The sequence below is a fragment of the Phlebotomus argentipes genome, unplaced genomic scaffold (genome assembly GCF_947086385.1).
Source record: "Phlebotomus argentipes unplaced genomic scaffold, Phlebotomus argentipes genome assembly scaffold_4, whole genome shotgun sequence".
NCBI lineage: Eukaryota > Metazoa > Arthropoda > Insecta > Diptera > Psychodidae > Phlebotomus > Phlebotomus argentipes.
In genome coordinates, this window is record NW_026776174.1 from 11,693,416 (window position 1) to 11,707,573 (window position 14,158).

General features: G+C 42.2%; 2 protein-coding genes across 3 annotated transcripts in view; one reads left to right on the forward strand and one right to left on the reverse strand.

Moving 5' to 3' along the window:
* Positions 1–43: 43 nt before the first annotated feature.
* On the reverse strand, positions 44–4,382 carry LOC132257608 (transient receptor potential channel pyrexia). Of its 2 annotated transcripts, XM_059754587.1 has the most exons (8): positions 4,246–4,382; positions 3,186–3,308; positions 2,619–3,118; positions 1,926–2,560; positions 1,278–1,861; positions 951–1,216; positions 514–895; positions 44–454 (listed from the first exon to the last, which is right to left on the reverse strand). In XM_059754587.1, the coding sequence occupies exons 2-8, from the start codon at positions 3,210–3,212 to the stop codon at positions 53–55; spliced, it is 2,796 nt and encodes a 931-aa protein (XP_059610570.1). In that variant the 5' UTR covers positions 3,213–3,308; positions 4,246–4,382; the 3' UTR covers positions 44–52. The 2 variants fall into 2 exon arrangements, with proteins under 2 accessions (XP_059610570.1, XP_059610571.1); XM_059754588.1 differs by lacking the exon at positions 4,246–4,382 and having other exon boundaries at positions 3,186–3,456.
* Positions 4,383–7,631: 3,249 nt separating this feature from the next.
* Positions 7,632–14,158, forward strand: part of LOC132257523 (uncharacterized) — a 60,319-nt gene continuing 53,792 nt past the window's right edge. Inside the window, exons 1-2 of the mRNA XM_059754470.1 lie at positions 7,632–8,094; positions 10,817–10,991. The gene's annotated coding sequence lies outside the window, so the exon portion shown is untranslated. The remainder of the gene's footprint in view (positions 8,095–10,816; positions 10,992–14,158) is intronic.

The following is a 14,158-nucleotide window of genomic DNA, read 5'->3' on the forward strand; positions in this document are numbered from 1 at the left end:
TATTAATAAATTTAACATGCAAATATTGTGTATATCTGAAATGATTCTTTGGTCAAGTTTCCATGCGCATCTTGATGAAGACAATATCGCGATTGATCTCGTCAAATCGCTTCGACATCTCTTCTTCCATCTTCTCCAGTCGCTCAACAATTCCGCTCACGTTCGACTTGTTGCTGTCTCCATCGAGATCAGTGATTTGCGGAAGAGTTATCGGCGGAGGAGTCGATCTGGCGTTTCTGTAAAAGATCCTCGAGTTTTCAGCAACGGTTTTCGGTCGAGGATTGGAGTTGAGTTGAGATGTGTGCTTTCGCAGCTGAACTGTGTTGGTCTTGTCGTTAATGGAGTCCTTAAAGAGATTGTAGTTCTGAGAATTCCTCTTTCGCTTCATGCTCTGATTGCGATCACGTCTCTCCGCCACTAGTTTGTAGACAGACAGCATGAGATCCTTGGGGAGCTGGAAGAAATTGGGAAATTAAGAGTACAATTCTCAATGTTTTAGTTACAGGATCGTACTCTTCTCTCGCGAGGATCGTTGGGTTTAATGCAAAATTGCAAATGCCATCGAGATGTTCTCAGCAAAGCGCTTCTTTGGCATATTGCCAGCAGTCTCGGTGGAAGCTTTCTCAGTAGCTTTGAGAAGAAGAGTCCTTCAAGGCGTGACACGAGTTCAGCCTGACGCGAGAGTCTGTCCAGTCCTGCCGATGCTTGCAATCCTTGAATATCGCTAACAGCCAAACCCACCAAGAGATTGGTGAGAATTACTGTGACCAAGAGAACGAATGCCAGGAACATTGCGTGAGCAGTGACAGGATAGTTGAGTGGTCTTTCATTGTCATAGAAGATATCCTCGAATTCCAATTCTCCAGCCATCATCGTGATGGTCTTAAGCAGTGCCCTGCAAAGAGACCCACTTCAGAGGTTGCGAACGCAAATATTGGGAAATGACAAACCAAGGAATCGTCTTGAAGGCTGGATAGTTGGCGAAAAGCACGCCAAAGCTCAAGCCAAAAGCCACGAGAAGACAGCAATAAGCGAGGAGGAATTTGGAGAAGTTCACAGCAACTTTGGTGAACATCTGCACGTAGAGGCCGAAGATGGGGAATCGCCCAACCAGCATCATAAGTTCCACCCAGACGAGGAATATTACCACCGCCGCCATGTGATGTTGCCATTTGGGAACGAGTGTTAAATCATCTGAGATGATGGCTTGTGGAGTCTGGAAGGAAGCATGAAACATTGTTTATAGCAGTTGGGCGGATGAATTGCAAAAGACTCACTGCACAGAGAAATCCGCCCAAGATGATTGTCCATTGCAGCCAATTCTCCCAATATTTTACGTAAGAACTGAAGCCGTGTGCCATTTGGAAGAGTTCCTTTGCCAGAAGGAGGAAGTTCAGGATGAGCACTAAGTATCCCACGGGCATGATGTATGGAGGGATTTTGCAGTGGTCGGTTGAGCTGGAAGCGATGGGACAGTCTTTCACGTACACGCCGAGAACGTAGAGAGTGAACAGGAGCACGTAGATCGAGTGGTAGAAGAGGCTGAAGAGGAAGAACTTCCGGATGCGGCGCCACTTGAGGAAGAGAAATGTCTCGCACAGCGGATGCTTGAGGATACGCTTCTGTCCGACCTCGATGAAGGCCAGCAAGAGTTCGGTTTCGCCGCGCTCATTATTGGGCACCAGCAGACGAAAGTCCAGCTTGATCTCGCAGTCCACGTCGCCAATCTCGTGCTCGTTGACTTTGATGGAACTGTCGAACTTGGAGATGTACTTGGGGATGACTTCTGGTGTGCGCCGGACTATGAAGGAGAGTGCACTGACGCCGCCGTTCGTGCGCGCTGTTATGTCTGCGCCGTGCTCTAGAAATGCAAAAGACATGGAGATCGAGTGGTTGCAGTGGAAGTGTGACGGCGGGTGATTCACCGATTAGCATGTGAACGCAGGAGCTGAACTCATTGAGAGCGGCCAGATGAACTGGTGTGTAACCGTAGTTGTCTGGTCGGTTGACGTCCACACCGGCGCGCAGAAGCATTTTGGCGCAATCCCACGACTTGTTGTCCTTCACGATGGCCGCGTGAAGCGCCGTTCGGCCATCCTTGTACACGGTGTGAACGTCAGCGCCGCGCTTTATGAGGATCTCAAGGGTGGAAGTGGACTGGCCGAGGCATGCCAGGATGAGAGGAGTCTGATCTAAGTGATTTCTCACGTCTATCTTCGCTCCCGCGTCCAGAAGCAGTCGCACGCACTCCATGTAGTCATCCTCAGCGGCGAGATGAAGTGCCGTCAAGCGTCTCTTGCCGAACTGTGATCGAACGTCTGCGCCGTGATCCAGCAACAGTTTAATGCACCTGTCGTAGCCCAGACTGGCGGCCACGTGAAGTGGAGTCTCGGTGTAAACCTGAGGAGTGTTGGGATTGGCGCCGTACTGTAGCAGGATCTGGACGCAGTGCACGATGTTCCTCTCCACAGCATAGTGAAGTGCTGACCTCCTCTCGATTCCGGCATTGAGTTGAGCTCCGTTGCGCAAGAGAAGTTGGATGCATTCGGCGCTGCCGGCACTGAAATACAGTTCCTCATTGAATGCTAACCAAGAGACTTCAGAAGTGTTAATGTTACCTGGCAGCGCAGTGAAGCGGAGTAGCTTTCAAGCTATCGTCCCATTGATGAGACTTTGCGCCGTGCCTGAGAAGAACTTTCGTGGTGAAGAAGTCTCCTCGTGAGCAGGATAAATGTAGCGGAGTGCGTCCCTTGAGATCTGACGTATTGGGATCAGCATTGAACTCGTTGAGGAGCGAAACCACGCAACTCGGTCGCTGATGCCAAACGGCCAGAAGAAGAGCCGTATTTATGTCCCTCTGAATGTGAGTCAGGCCGTCGAGATCGCCACACTCTATCAACTCATGGATCTTCTCGTAATTGGGCAGGTTCTTCAGGGAGTTATCAATCTCGAAGGACTGCCAGATCTCCTGTTCGCACGGAGAATTGTGCTGCCTGTTGGGAATCGTGGACACATCAACAGTTCCTCCCTCAACACTGCCCTCGCTCGAAATGCTCTTATTATCCTCCTCTCCTTCCAGATTCTCCTCGTTTTTTTGGTTCCACTTCAAGTCGCTCTCCTGAAAGATTCCGAATTGCGTCCATTGCTCAATATTTTCACTAGTTTTTTTTATGAATTGTACTCACTATAATTGAAAAGCGCACTGAATCCATATTTAGGTCAATTCTTCTGTTGTCCTTGTGTTTATTATTCCTTCTGCTTACTCAATGTATCGAAAGCACATGTCTACGCTTTTCCTTCTACTTTTTCTACCAAAAAGAAAAATAGTGTTATTTTCCAAAATATTATCCCTGCAGGTTTAATTTATTTGTAGTTCAAATACTCCTGCTTGTGTATGCATGGGTAAATTCAAAAGGAAATAACGCATTAAACGGCTGAAATGCGAATTAAATACTCTGCTGCGGTATTATTGTTTAGACGAGCATTCAGACACGAGATTTGTGTTGCTAATACAGTGAAGATGAAACCATGTTGATCTGCTTACTGTATTGTACTATAATTATCCCCCTGAATCATTAATGCGTGCTCAGTGTGTTGTATTGATCGCAACGGATTTTTATGCACAACATAGTAAAAGGTGTAAATGATCGTAAAGTGTTGATTTAGACCTGTTAAGTAGGCACAAATACACCGAGTATGAATTAATTGAATAGTGCAACGACTCAGGGCTTCAATTTGAACTTTGTTACGCTCTAGAAATGACTCTTTTTCTTCAAATGCGCGCATTTTACTTTAAAATGAGTTATCATACTTCCAAGTATAAACTTTCTTCCAATGCTGATGGCAACGAGTGATTGTGGAGGAAATTGGTACTTGCGTTACAATGTTGCGCCCTTGTTCGATGCGTTGCAAATATCAAAATAAATATTCACTTGTGTAATCTGTGAACATATCTCAAAATACGACGCGATGAAATACTGACTGCAAATTAATCAAGTTGAACATCCCATAATAAAATTTATATCCCCGCAAAATTCCACCGTTGAGGGTCGGAAAATGCATCTGCTTTGGAGAGATGTTATGAGTTTTGGCAATTTGAAAGCATATTTTTCAATCTGATAAATTCTCCTTATTGTGATTCGCACAATTCACCATCTTTTCGGCACGTTCTTGTAAACATTTCGGGGTTTTCTTTGAAGAATCTCTCTGTGTGACACGAAATCTTTAATTACCACAAAAACTCACAATTCAAGAATGTTTCGCTGACAAATGCGACAGTGTATAAATTATTTGACATCACTGGAATGAGTGGTTTTTGCGTTAAATAATTAATTAGAACGCCAAAGTTGCCTTAAGAGCGCGATCATAATCGAATCACGACCACTTCGAGAAGTTTATGATCACAGACTGAAGAAAAATTCACACTTAAGTGAAGCACGTATTCGTAGAAATGTTTAAAATATACAGAAGTAAAATGCTCATAGTGTGTTTATTCGAGATTCTCTGCAAATATCGAACTCATTTAGATCTGCTTTCCCTTCTCCCACATCAACTCAGCCCGAGGAGGTTTTTACACGGAGAAAATGTGCGTTTTTTCGCTACTTCGGCGCCTCTTTCTTGATATATTTTTAAAAAAGAATAAAATGTAGGTTAAAACAATTTTTCTCCTGTTCTTGGTCATCATCTTTTTATTCCATCGCAAATTTGCCAAATGATTATTTGAAGCGCGGAAAATTTATGTGAAATACGCGCATAGTTCCAAATATAAAACTATATGCTTTTTCTTCATTTTCACCCTGAAGTAAACAAACGGAAAACATCGCAGAGCCAATCACCTGAAAGATGAAATACCATGAATGCAAATACTTTGTATTTCCATTTCTTCAAAGCACTTGGCTTGATTATGAGATGTGACGAAAAACTTGTTGATTTTCCAATATATCCGCTTAATTGCTTACAATATACCTTTGTCTTGTATTCAGCATCTCATCGCGATGTGTTATTCTCGCTCTGATTTGGCAGCCTTTCGTGAATTCAATTAGCGAATCACACTTTCAGAAGGCTGTCTTATTGTCAAGATCAAGATCATGGTTCTGAAGCAGGCAGATAATAAGAAACTTACGATGCTCATTGATGCAATCGACAGAATATGCATTCTCTGTGGCACAAAATGCGCTCCGTTGCGATATTGTGTGGCACAGGAAGATGCACTTGGCTCCATGTATGCAATATTAGTGATGTAAGGAGAGGAAAAAAGAGAAGCTGCCAATTTTTTGCCCAAGAATGACTCCTCAGGCACGTTTCTTGATCTTCCTGTATCCTCCGCATCTTCCAACGCCGCGCACACATAATGATTTGACGGGAGAGGAGAAGATGAGAGAATGGCAGAAATGCAATTCACTAAAATTGTCCATGAGATGATGTGCGCGCGCGGTGTTTTATCAAAAAGAGACCCCAAAGAAAATATTCTCAATAATTTATAAGGGGGAACAACTTTTAATTGAAATTTATCTAAGTATGAGGAGGATTACGCAGAACTGGATTTCTTCATCTCCAACTCAATTTATAATTACATTCTAACGGTCACCTAATGGATTCTGCTCTGTCTTCTTGCGCGCAGACTAGAAATTTCCGCCAATTACATAAAATATGACGATACAAATACCGACGCTGCAATCTAGACTCCGGCCTTTTGACACGCACCTTCCTCAACCTCAGCGAGGTGAACGGTCGTCTTTCTCACAGAGTGCAATCCGAGTGTCACCCAGAGATAATTTACAAGTTTCACACCGAAGTCACTCGCACAATCTTATGGGATCAGCCAGATTCTGACCGCTGCTGAGATCATAAAAGCTCCTCGTGAAGACATTAAAGTGTCACAGAAGTTTCCTACTCGAAGTCTTCGCTCTCAATTGATTCTAAGCGATTTTAATCCAATTCACATAATAATTTATGGGCTTTTGATTCAAAGTTGCCGTTACAAGTTCAATATGTACATCCAAACATTATATGACAACGATAGTAAATGCTAAAAGACAGCTTTTAATAATTGGTGGATTGTTATTTAACAAGAATGTAAATATTTTATGTTGCAGGGAAATTGATTAAAATATGCAATCCGTGGGGTGGAAATTACCGAAATAACCCCCAGCAAAACACAATTTCAGCGACACACATAATAAATATGAAATAATTTATTTTAATGCATTAACACGAGAGACTCTATTACTCAATTTTGCAATGATAAATGAACTTCTGTGCGGAATAATTGAATGGATTGAACGTGGTCATGTAATTTACAATTTTAATAACCAAACTTAATGCGCGCGACATTTAATTACACGCAGAAAAGAGATACAGTTAGATAATCACAGTGGACTGAAGACGGACTTTTCATTGAGGACATTTAGACGATTTATCACGTGAATCAACAAATAGTCCCTGCAGCTCGACATGAATTTTATTGGAGATTACACTGAGCACATAAATTAGAGTGGAGCATGGATGGAGATGCTGCGGAGAGCTAATTAAATCTCCTCGTATACCAATTTTATATTCATTATTCCCGATGCTGATATACTGCGATATCCATTAACTCCCTTGGTCACATTCATCTAATAGTGTCACTCCATTGCATGCGAAGAAATGGATTTTACTTACGAGCCCGCGTGATGGACCAGCAACAGGTTTGATGCTGTCATTCTCGATCTATAAATTATCACGTTAAGTGGAATCTGGGCTTTTTCAATTGCGACTCACCCACCGCCCCCTTTGGCAAGTCGAGACTTCTGTGCTCCAGAGGGTTAAGCACTGAATATGAGGCAATTATAATTTGATGGATGCGACGACAAATCAAGACTTGATCCCAATGAGATCACAGAAAATTGCATAGAAGACAATGGGCGGTGCGTCCAAGTGGGCGTGGCTTTGCGAAATTAATGACTCCGTGAAAAACTGCAAATTTTGATAGATGCAAAATATTTATGTTCAATAATCACTCAACTACAGTTTGAGAGTTTGAAACGCTTCAGCTAGGGAAGATTTTTATAATAATGTTTCTTGACTAAAATCTGTGCATTTCTCATTTAACAACTCTACAAATCTTCTTCACATGAGACAATGAGGAAGTTCTTTTTCCACTGAATTACAATGTCAATGTGGTAATTAAATATATGAGGAGAAAAAGACCACGGATTGCGAGTGAAACATAAGAGCTCCCACCTGTTGATTGAGATTAACAAGACTTCTTCAGTGCCGTTTCTTTGGTGCGCTCGCACTCCCTCTTCTGGCTAGTCTTAGCAGCCCGAAGGTGTTGGAATATGAACTACAAGAAGTGCTTGAATTGTGAGAACTTGTCTCTCATGCTTCTCAGCCTCTGCAACAAGTTATGCTGCCACTCTAGCCGTCCTTCTCTGCATCGCGCGAGTTTTCCAAGACTGGAAGCAGCGCGGCATAGCGTTCTCGCTCCAGCCAGTGAGCTTGAATGGACATCTAACAGTTTCGTTCCAGCGCATTCCAGCCGCAAGACCACGAGCGCCAGAGAGAGTTTTCTCGCTTTCCCGCTCTTTTTCGCTCACCAGCACTCAATTCCACAACCGCCCGACATTACTCCATTCACCGTTTCTGCCTCAGTTTATCAGAGAACTCGCGGGCATGTGGACGTGAAATTCGCGTGATCACGGAATACTTCATCTTGTCCAAGTCTGACCAAAGTTGAGGCGGTCAGACACACACACACACAAAGTGGGGAAGCAAAAGAGCTCATGAAACTCTGCTCATGCAACTTGAGAATCAGTGAAATTTCGGACACAGTGACCGCAAGGGAAAGAAGTTCGCCATTTGAGCAGTGCTTGTGCGGGATTTTCCACGGAAACATGCGAGATAATTAGTAGTGTAAAACATATTTGTGCAGCGAAAAAAAAACACAGAGAGAGGAAAAGAGCAGGAGTTTCAGTGCAGGCGATAATTGCGAGAAATTTCGCATGGCGCAGTTTTGTGAATGTTAACAAACTCCAAGAGTGATTTGGTGTGTGCATAGTTGGAATAAGCGCCTAAAAGAGGCGACATAGAGCTAGAAATTAAAATAGATCGAAGGTATATAATTCCATCAGTCCAATGGTATTTACATATTTTCGTGATTCCGAGCTGTGTTTGTCTTTTTTCCACTCTCCCACTTCCCCTCCTCCCGATGCCGATTCAATATTATGGAAATTCTCGAAATATCGCGATGGTGCGTCCTCCGGCAAATAACAAATAACAATAAATGGATGGAATACATTATTTGGAGAGTGTTTCATATGATAGTGACGCAGTTGAAATACAATAATTAAAATTTTGTGCCATTTCAATTTGCCTCTCGGGATGCTTATTTCCCAATTTTCCTCCTCTGAGAACGTGCAATATTTCACACTCATTGTGACGACTAAATTCACTTTTTTCCCACCGCACGAAACCACCGAGGAAAAATGAAGAGTGTGTTGTGCTGAGAAAAAAACAATAAACTCTTGCTTGCAACATCAACTGAAGAAATCAGTTGCACTGCGAAAATCACTTCTCTTTCTTCTTCAGTGACTTCTTTGGCGTGAAAATGTGGGGAGATTCAGTTTCATTTCGGTGTCTCCCACAATTATCTCGTGAACCAGGCTGAAGATATTAATTTACTACACTTTTGGGGAGGGCCTTTCTTGCCAATGAACCACTGAAAATTGCCTCTTGTTTGTGTGTACAAATTACATTAGTTGCAAAGTGCAAAAGCGCCACAAACTTACAGTATCTGGGATTCAAAGCAGACATAATTGAGTTTGATGGTAATTTAACTAAGAATGTTCTTATCGACTGAAATAAACATGATGACATTTTGGTGTTTTTGGGTGTTAAATTAGCAAAAATAAATGCTTTTAATATACTTCAATTTAGTTATCAAGTAGAATTGAATTCTTTATTGTGACTATCCCAATTGAGATGGTTTAAAGAGCTGTTAAATATTCTTAAGGGTCACGTTGTGCCAGAAAACCTACATTTAGAGTCCCGAAATCGTTAAAATCAATTAAAATTGGGCCATCAATTGGAGAAAAGCCATTAATTCTTCAGCTTCACTTGACGAAATAGAAGCTCCCAATTGACTTGCTCGATTACATGAGCTGCAGCACGTCTCATTGCCAACGAGCTTATCACTTGAAGTGCATATTGATACTTTGACCGTGAATGTTGAGCAGATAAAATTCATACTCATTAATGCAAACCGCGATGTGATATTCCTGGCTAATTTCCTCACATTCCATCCCCTCATGTCAATTTGTTCAAATATCACATTGCTGGCGCGCATTTTTTGCGCAATCCTCAGCGTAATTAAGTGGCGCGCGCATAAATTCCATATTGGGGACTGACTTGGTGGCGTCGGAGAGATCTTGGCTGCGAGCAAAAAAGCACTGACTAAGAAATGGCGTGTCTCCTACCTTGGAGGTGAAGCACACAATCAATCTATTCCTCCAACACATGCTCGCGACTCTGGCACAATTGAAAGAGAATCATGTATCCATTGACGCATGAGAAATGATCACTCGCGATCGCGAAAATCCGGCCATTTTGCCCGGGAAATCATCCATGAAGGTGCGCTGGAGCTGGAAAATGGACATTTTTAGTTGAAAAACAGTCGCCACTTGCAATTAAATCACCGTTAGACGCTGCAGGGGCGGCGAAATTGATGGAAAACGTACCATCCGGGAGCATATCAGCTGCTGCCCGCAGATTGTTTTCACGCGGGTGTTCCTCGAACATCCATTACTCAGTGTATGTGCGGCGCCCACCCACACTCTTCTGCGGAATGGAGGTGCCAAAGGGTGTGAAATGTGGCGACTGTCACAACTTAAATTCCAATTAATTCTTTTCTCCCCAACATATGGCAGGTTGTTTCGCCGACAAGAGATCATTTGAACCAGTTTCGCTGAAATTGGACACAAGTCGCAATTTTTTTCTCATAACTCGCTCTATGCGAACTGAAAAGTCAAATGCTGTGAAATGCTGAGCAAAATGGCAATTTTGCGACATGAGAATGTGTCTCCCAACTTTTCACTCAGATTTTCCCCCTGAAATGCACGACAGAAACTTTTACTATCTCTGCCATCATTGGATATTTTCTATAAATGCTGCCAGTGCAACATTTTAATCCGTTTACATAGTGAAAAGATGTTTGTACAAAAGCTTTCCAATGTCCCATGACTGATGATTACGACGGTGTGCAGGAGTAGAAAATCACGGTGTAATTAAAGATTTCTCCCATCCTCGTCAGCTTCCAATTAACTTCTCATCTTGCTAAAGGGAATTTTCCACACTTTATTAGGAAGCGTTTTTGCCTGGAGACTTCAAAGTGGTAAACAAATTCCGCAACAATGAGGGCAAATGCATGATTTAAGTTCAGTGCGTGATTCGCTGCTATATTCCAAATCCATGCATTAATTCATAAACACAGAGAATACAACTAAAACCAATGTAGTCAGAAGTGTGCTGTTAAAAAATGGAAAACACTTGATGTAAAATTCATTGAACATTTCCAAAATGATCTGCGGCAGAGCTGTTTTTTCGGATATCCCGTAAATACTTTTATTCGCAATTAAAAACCGCGCGAGTTCCTTAACACTTTTGTGGCTTTTTAAGAGCCACCTTTGGTGTATTAAACTGTGTTTATATAGTCATGAAACACTCTCAGTTCATTGCGTATTCCGAGTTATCATTAGCATTTTCTGCTAAAGTGCAAATATTTCTCTACACGTAAAATACCACAACTGAAAATGTCTCTTTCATCAAATGCTTGTTCCAGTGGAAGTGAGTTTTATCCCCGAATACGAGTAAAAGCCGGCGTGTGAGTGTCTCGTTTGCCATCAAGTCCATTTGGTGGGCAAAGCGCACAGAAAGTTGCCCGCAGAGTGTCCGAAATGGAAGTTGCAACTTATGGATTTGTCACCAAATATGCTAACAGGATGTCATCTTATTAGGTAAGTTCATAAAGTGGATATTCATTGGCCATCAGTGTTGATAAACTTTTCACTATTGTCATGCGAGGTCTTCAAACTCCGCGCTGACTTGCGGTGTCGCGTGAGGAAATTGTGCGATTAATTGGCCTGACTTTGAAATTGTCCATATCTTTAATTGTTTCACAGTGATTAAGAATGAATGATACATTTCCCCACTTGAATGGCTTGTCACACAGAAACTCCAGTAAAACAATAAATTGTTTATTTGGACCTTTTTCAACTATTTCTGCCTCATTTCATATTCCATTCATGTCTCTCTTGGCATTCTTTCTCGTGGTCTTTTCTCACTCAATGGAGTCTATCATTTATTCAAAGTTTCGAGCCCACACAATTGAACTTCACTCGCCGTGTGTAGAAATAGTAAGGAAAATAATGAAAATTAAATTGAGTATTGCTCGTGAAAATACATATAACAATTCAATCCACCCATGGAACAATTCATGCGATGGATTATTATATTAATCATGCCGAATAATACCGTCGAAATGTTGTTGAATGGAAGCCACAGAGACGCATATTGACTGTCTGCACAAACGTGACAATTGATCATATATCGCGCAAATACGATTGATTCTCAATTCGTCAAGCAATCACGATATGCAACGTATGAGCGGGTGTTGCGGGGCGGCGGAGGAAAAAGCCACATCATATTGCTTCAATTTAATACACTCGACCTCATGTTTATTGGGAGTCATCGCATATTAATATCCCAACGCGAATGGGGAGTTACAGTTGCCACTTTTCCTGACAACCACTGCTGCGCCTCCTCGTGCCTTCTGGCGCCCAAAAGAGTTGTGTGGATGCTTACATTTGCAGCTGTGGCGATGACAATGATGAAATTCAATACAATATTCTATCCATCAACTGAGGAGCATATCTCGTATCGAATATTCATACATTTTCCAGATGAGACGCCGTGGGAATGAAACAAGAGACCGGGCAATTTTCCTCTTCCTGCCATTCTTTTTCGAGGAGTTGGAAAACACATTTCATGGGAAGCAAACTTTACTCCACGACTGCATAGAAGCGTTTTTCATAACGATTTCTGACTAAAGCTCCGCCCACTCGAGAGCCTCGCCCACAAATATTGTCACATCCAAAAATCGCATAATATTCATATTGTTCCGGAAGATTTTACCTTCTTAATTAAGCAAAATTGCATGATATTTGTGAGTTGAAGCACGAACATTGGCCTTCAAAAACTCATCTCTATGCCAGCACAAAGTGTTAATAAAACAACTTTTAAGTATTTGATTTGGAAGTTTAAAGTTATACAATTTATATTTAATCAGTTTTCGGTTGAACGTGTCAATGAAACCATTTTATGCATAATTTATGGGCAAAGATTTTCCTCCAAATGCTATTTTTTCTGCGCAATTTAGCCAATGTCACATCATTCGAGAGATTTATCAGAGAAATTTGCATGTTGCTTATTCTCTTCATTTTTTCTGTTACACAATCGCCTCCAATTGCAATTACGCATTTGCAATTAACTGATTTGTATCTTTTTACAATCGCAGTGTTTGTCATTAGCTGTCTTCCGTCATAATCAGATTATTTACAAAGTGTTGTGTGAAAAAAATAACTGCGGCTAAATGCGGTAAAATATCTCTTTACAAGTGACTTTCCTCTCTCTCGCTTTTTGCGCACATTACTTCAGCTGGATGAGCCCTAAATGTACACCATTAGCGAGTATTTGTGCCGCCCTGAGAAGATGAGGATGAGCATTATCTTGTGAGAATGTAATTTACATGACCGTCAACAGGAGATTAAAACGTGATTGAATGCAAGTTTTTCGGTTGGGGGTGCGGGAAACCCTTTTGCCATCGTGCTAGCAAGTGAAAATGCGAGGAAAAAAAGAAAAGAGAGAGACACTGAAGTACAGCCCAGAGTGGATCATTGAGTGCGGGCTTCCTTTCCATCGCATAAGGAATTCACCCAGAGTCATTCGCTCGCTTTTTAACCCACGAGACCCACTCTTCCTGGGCTCTTTCACATGGATAAATTGTCACATTAAACCGCTGTACTTGGGGATGGGGGAGTGTTGTGTGTAGCAGACGAGTGGAGTGTCATCACCATTGGAATTCCCGGGGATCTTTTCTGTGGCCTCTTGTGATCGCTGCCACTATGCCCGTCCGCATCCACTTTGTGAATATCCAGAAATATCTCATTCTGGCTGATGTGAAAAGCTTGTCGAAAATTTCAATGGATCACTCACATTGTCGATGGAATCGTTCAATTTAAATTCACTCACACATCCCATATTCCAACTAACGTCGGTGGAATCCTCTAGGAGAAGTTCTGAAAGTTTCCACCTCTGTAAATGGGCAGAGAGGGCGAGGGTGCTTCCGCAGGGAAGCGGACTGTGAATGGTGGAGGGTGAGAATAGAGAGTGTGAAGATTGGAAAAATTGTGTGAAGAAGGTGAATTTGTCTATTAGATTTTCTATCTAGAGATGAAGGGCGAAAAACTTCATAAATATCCCATTTCTTTTTCTCCACTCGTCTTCTTCTCTTTTTTTTATTGTATCTGGTGCGGTTTATTTTAAATCTATACGTGGCGCATTCTTCCTCCCAAACCCACCTACACACCCAATTTTTTGCTCTCTCTCTCGTCTTACAAAACTCCTCGAGTAATCCATAATCCATACGGTTCGTTTGTCGACACAACCGACAGATAGGGAGGAACGTATGATGAGAATTGCGGTGCGTTCGAGACGAAGAAATCGCTCGGAGGGGAACAATTGTGCGGCTGACTGTGTGATTCTGGCAGCAAGAGGATATTGAGGCTGAGGTGAGAGGGAGGAGACACAGGTATAGAACGGGTGTAATGAAGGGGAAAGACTAAAGGCATTCCGTAGCGCACCAAGAGAGATTTTCTCTGCACATACGACTGGCATACAAATTAGTCTCATTTGCATATGCATCACGCACAGAACATATTCTTTCAATATGTGTCTCTCTTAACACCACTGAATAACTCACTCACCTGAAAATGTCTTCATAAGCGAACTTCCTCACCTCCTTTCTTGGCCTCTTCAAATGGCATGTTTGCCTTATCGCCTCACCAGACGCTCACTCTGCCGAGGATGACATCTCTCCTTGAGAGTGAAAATGGAAAATCGTCCT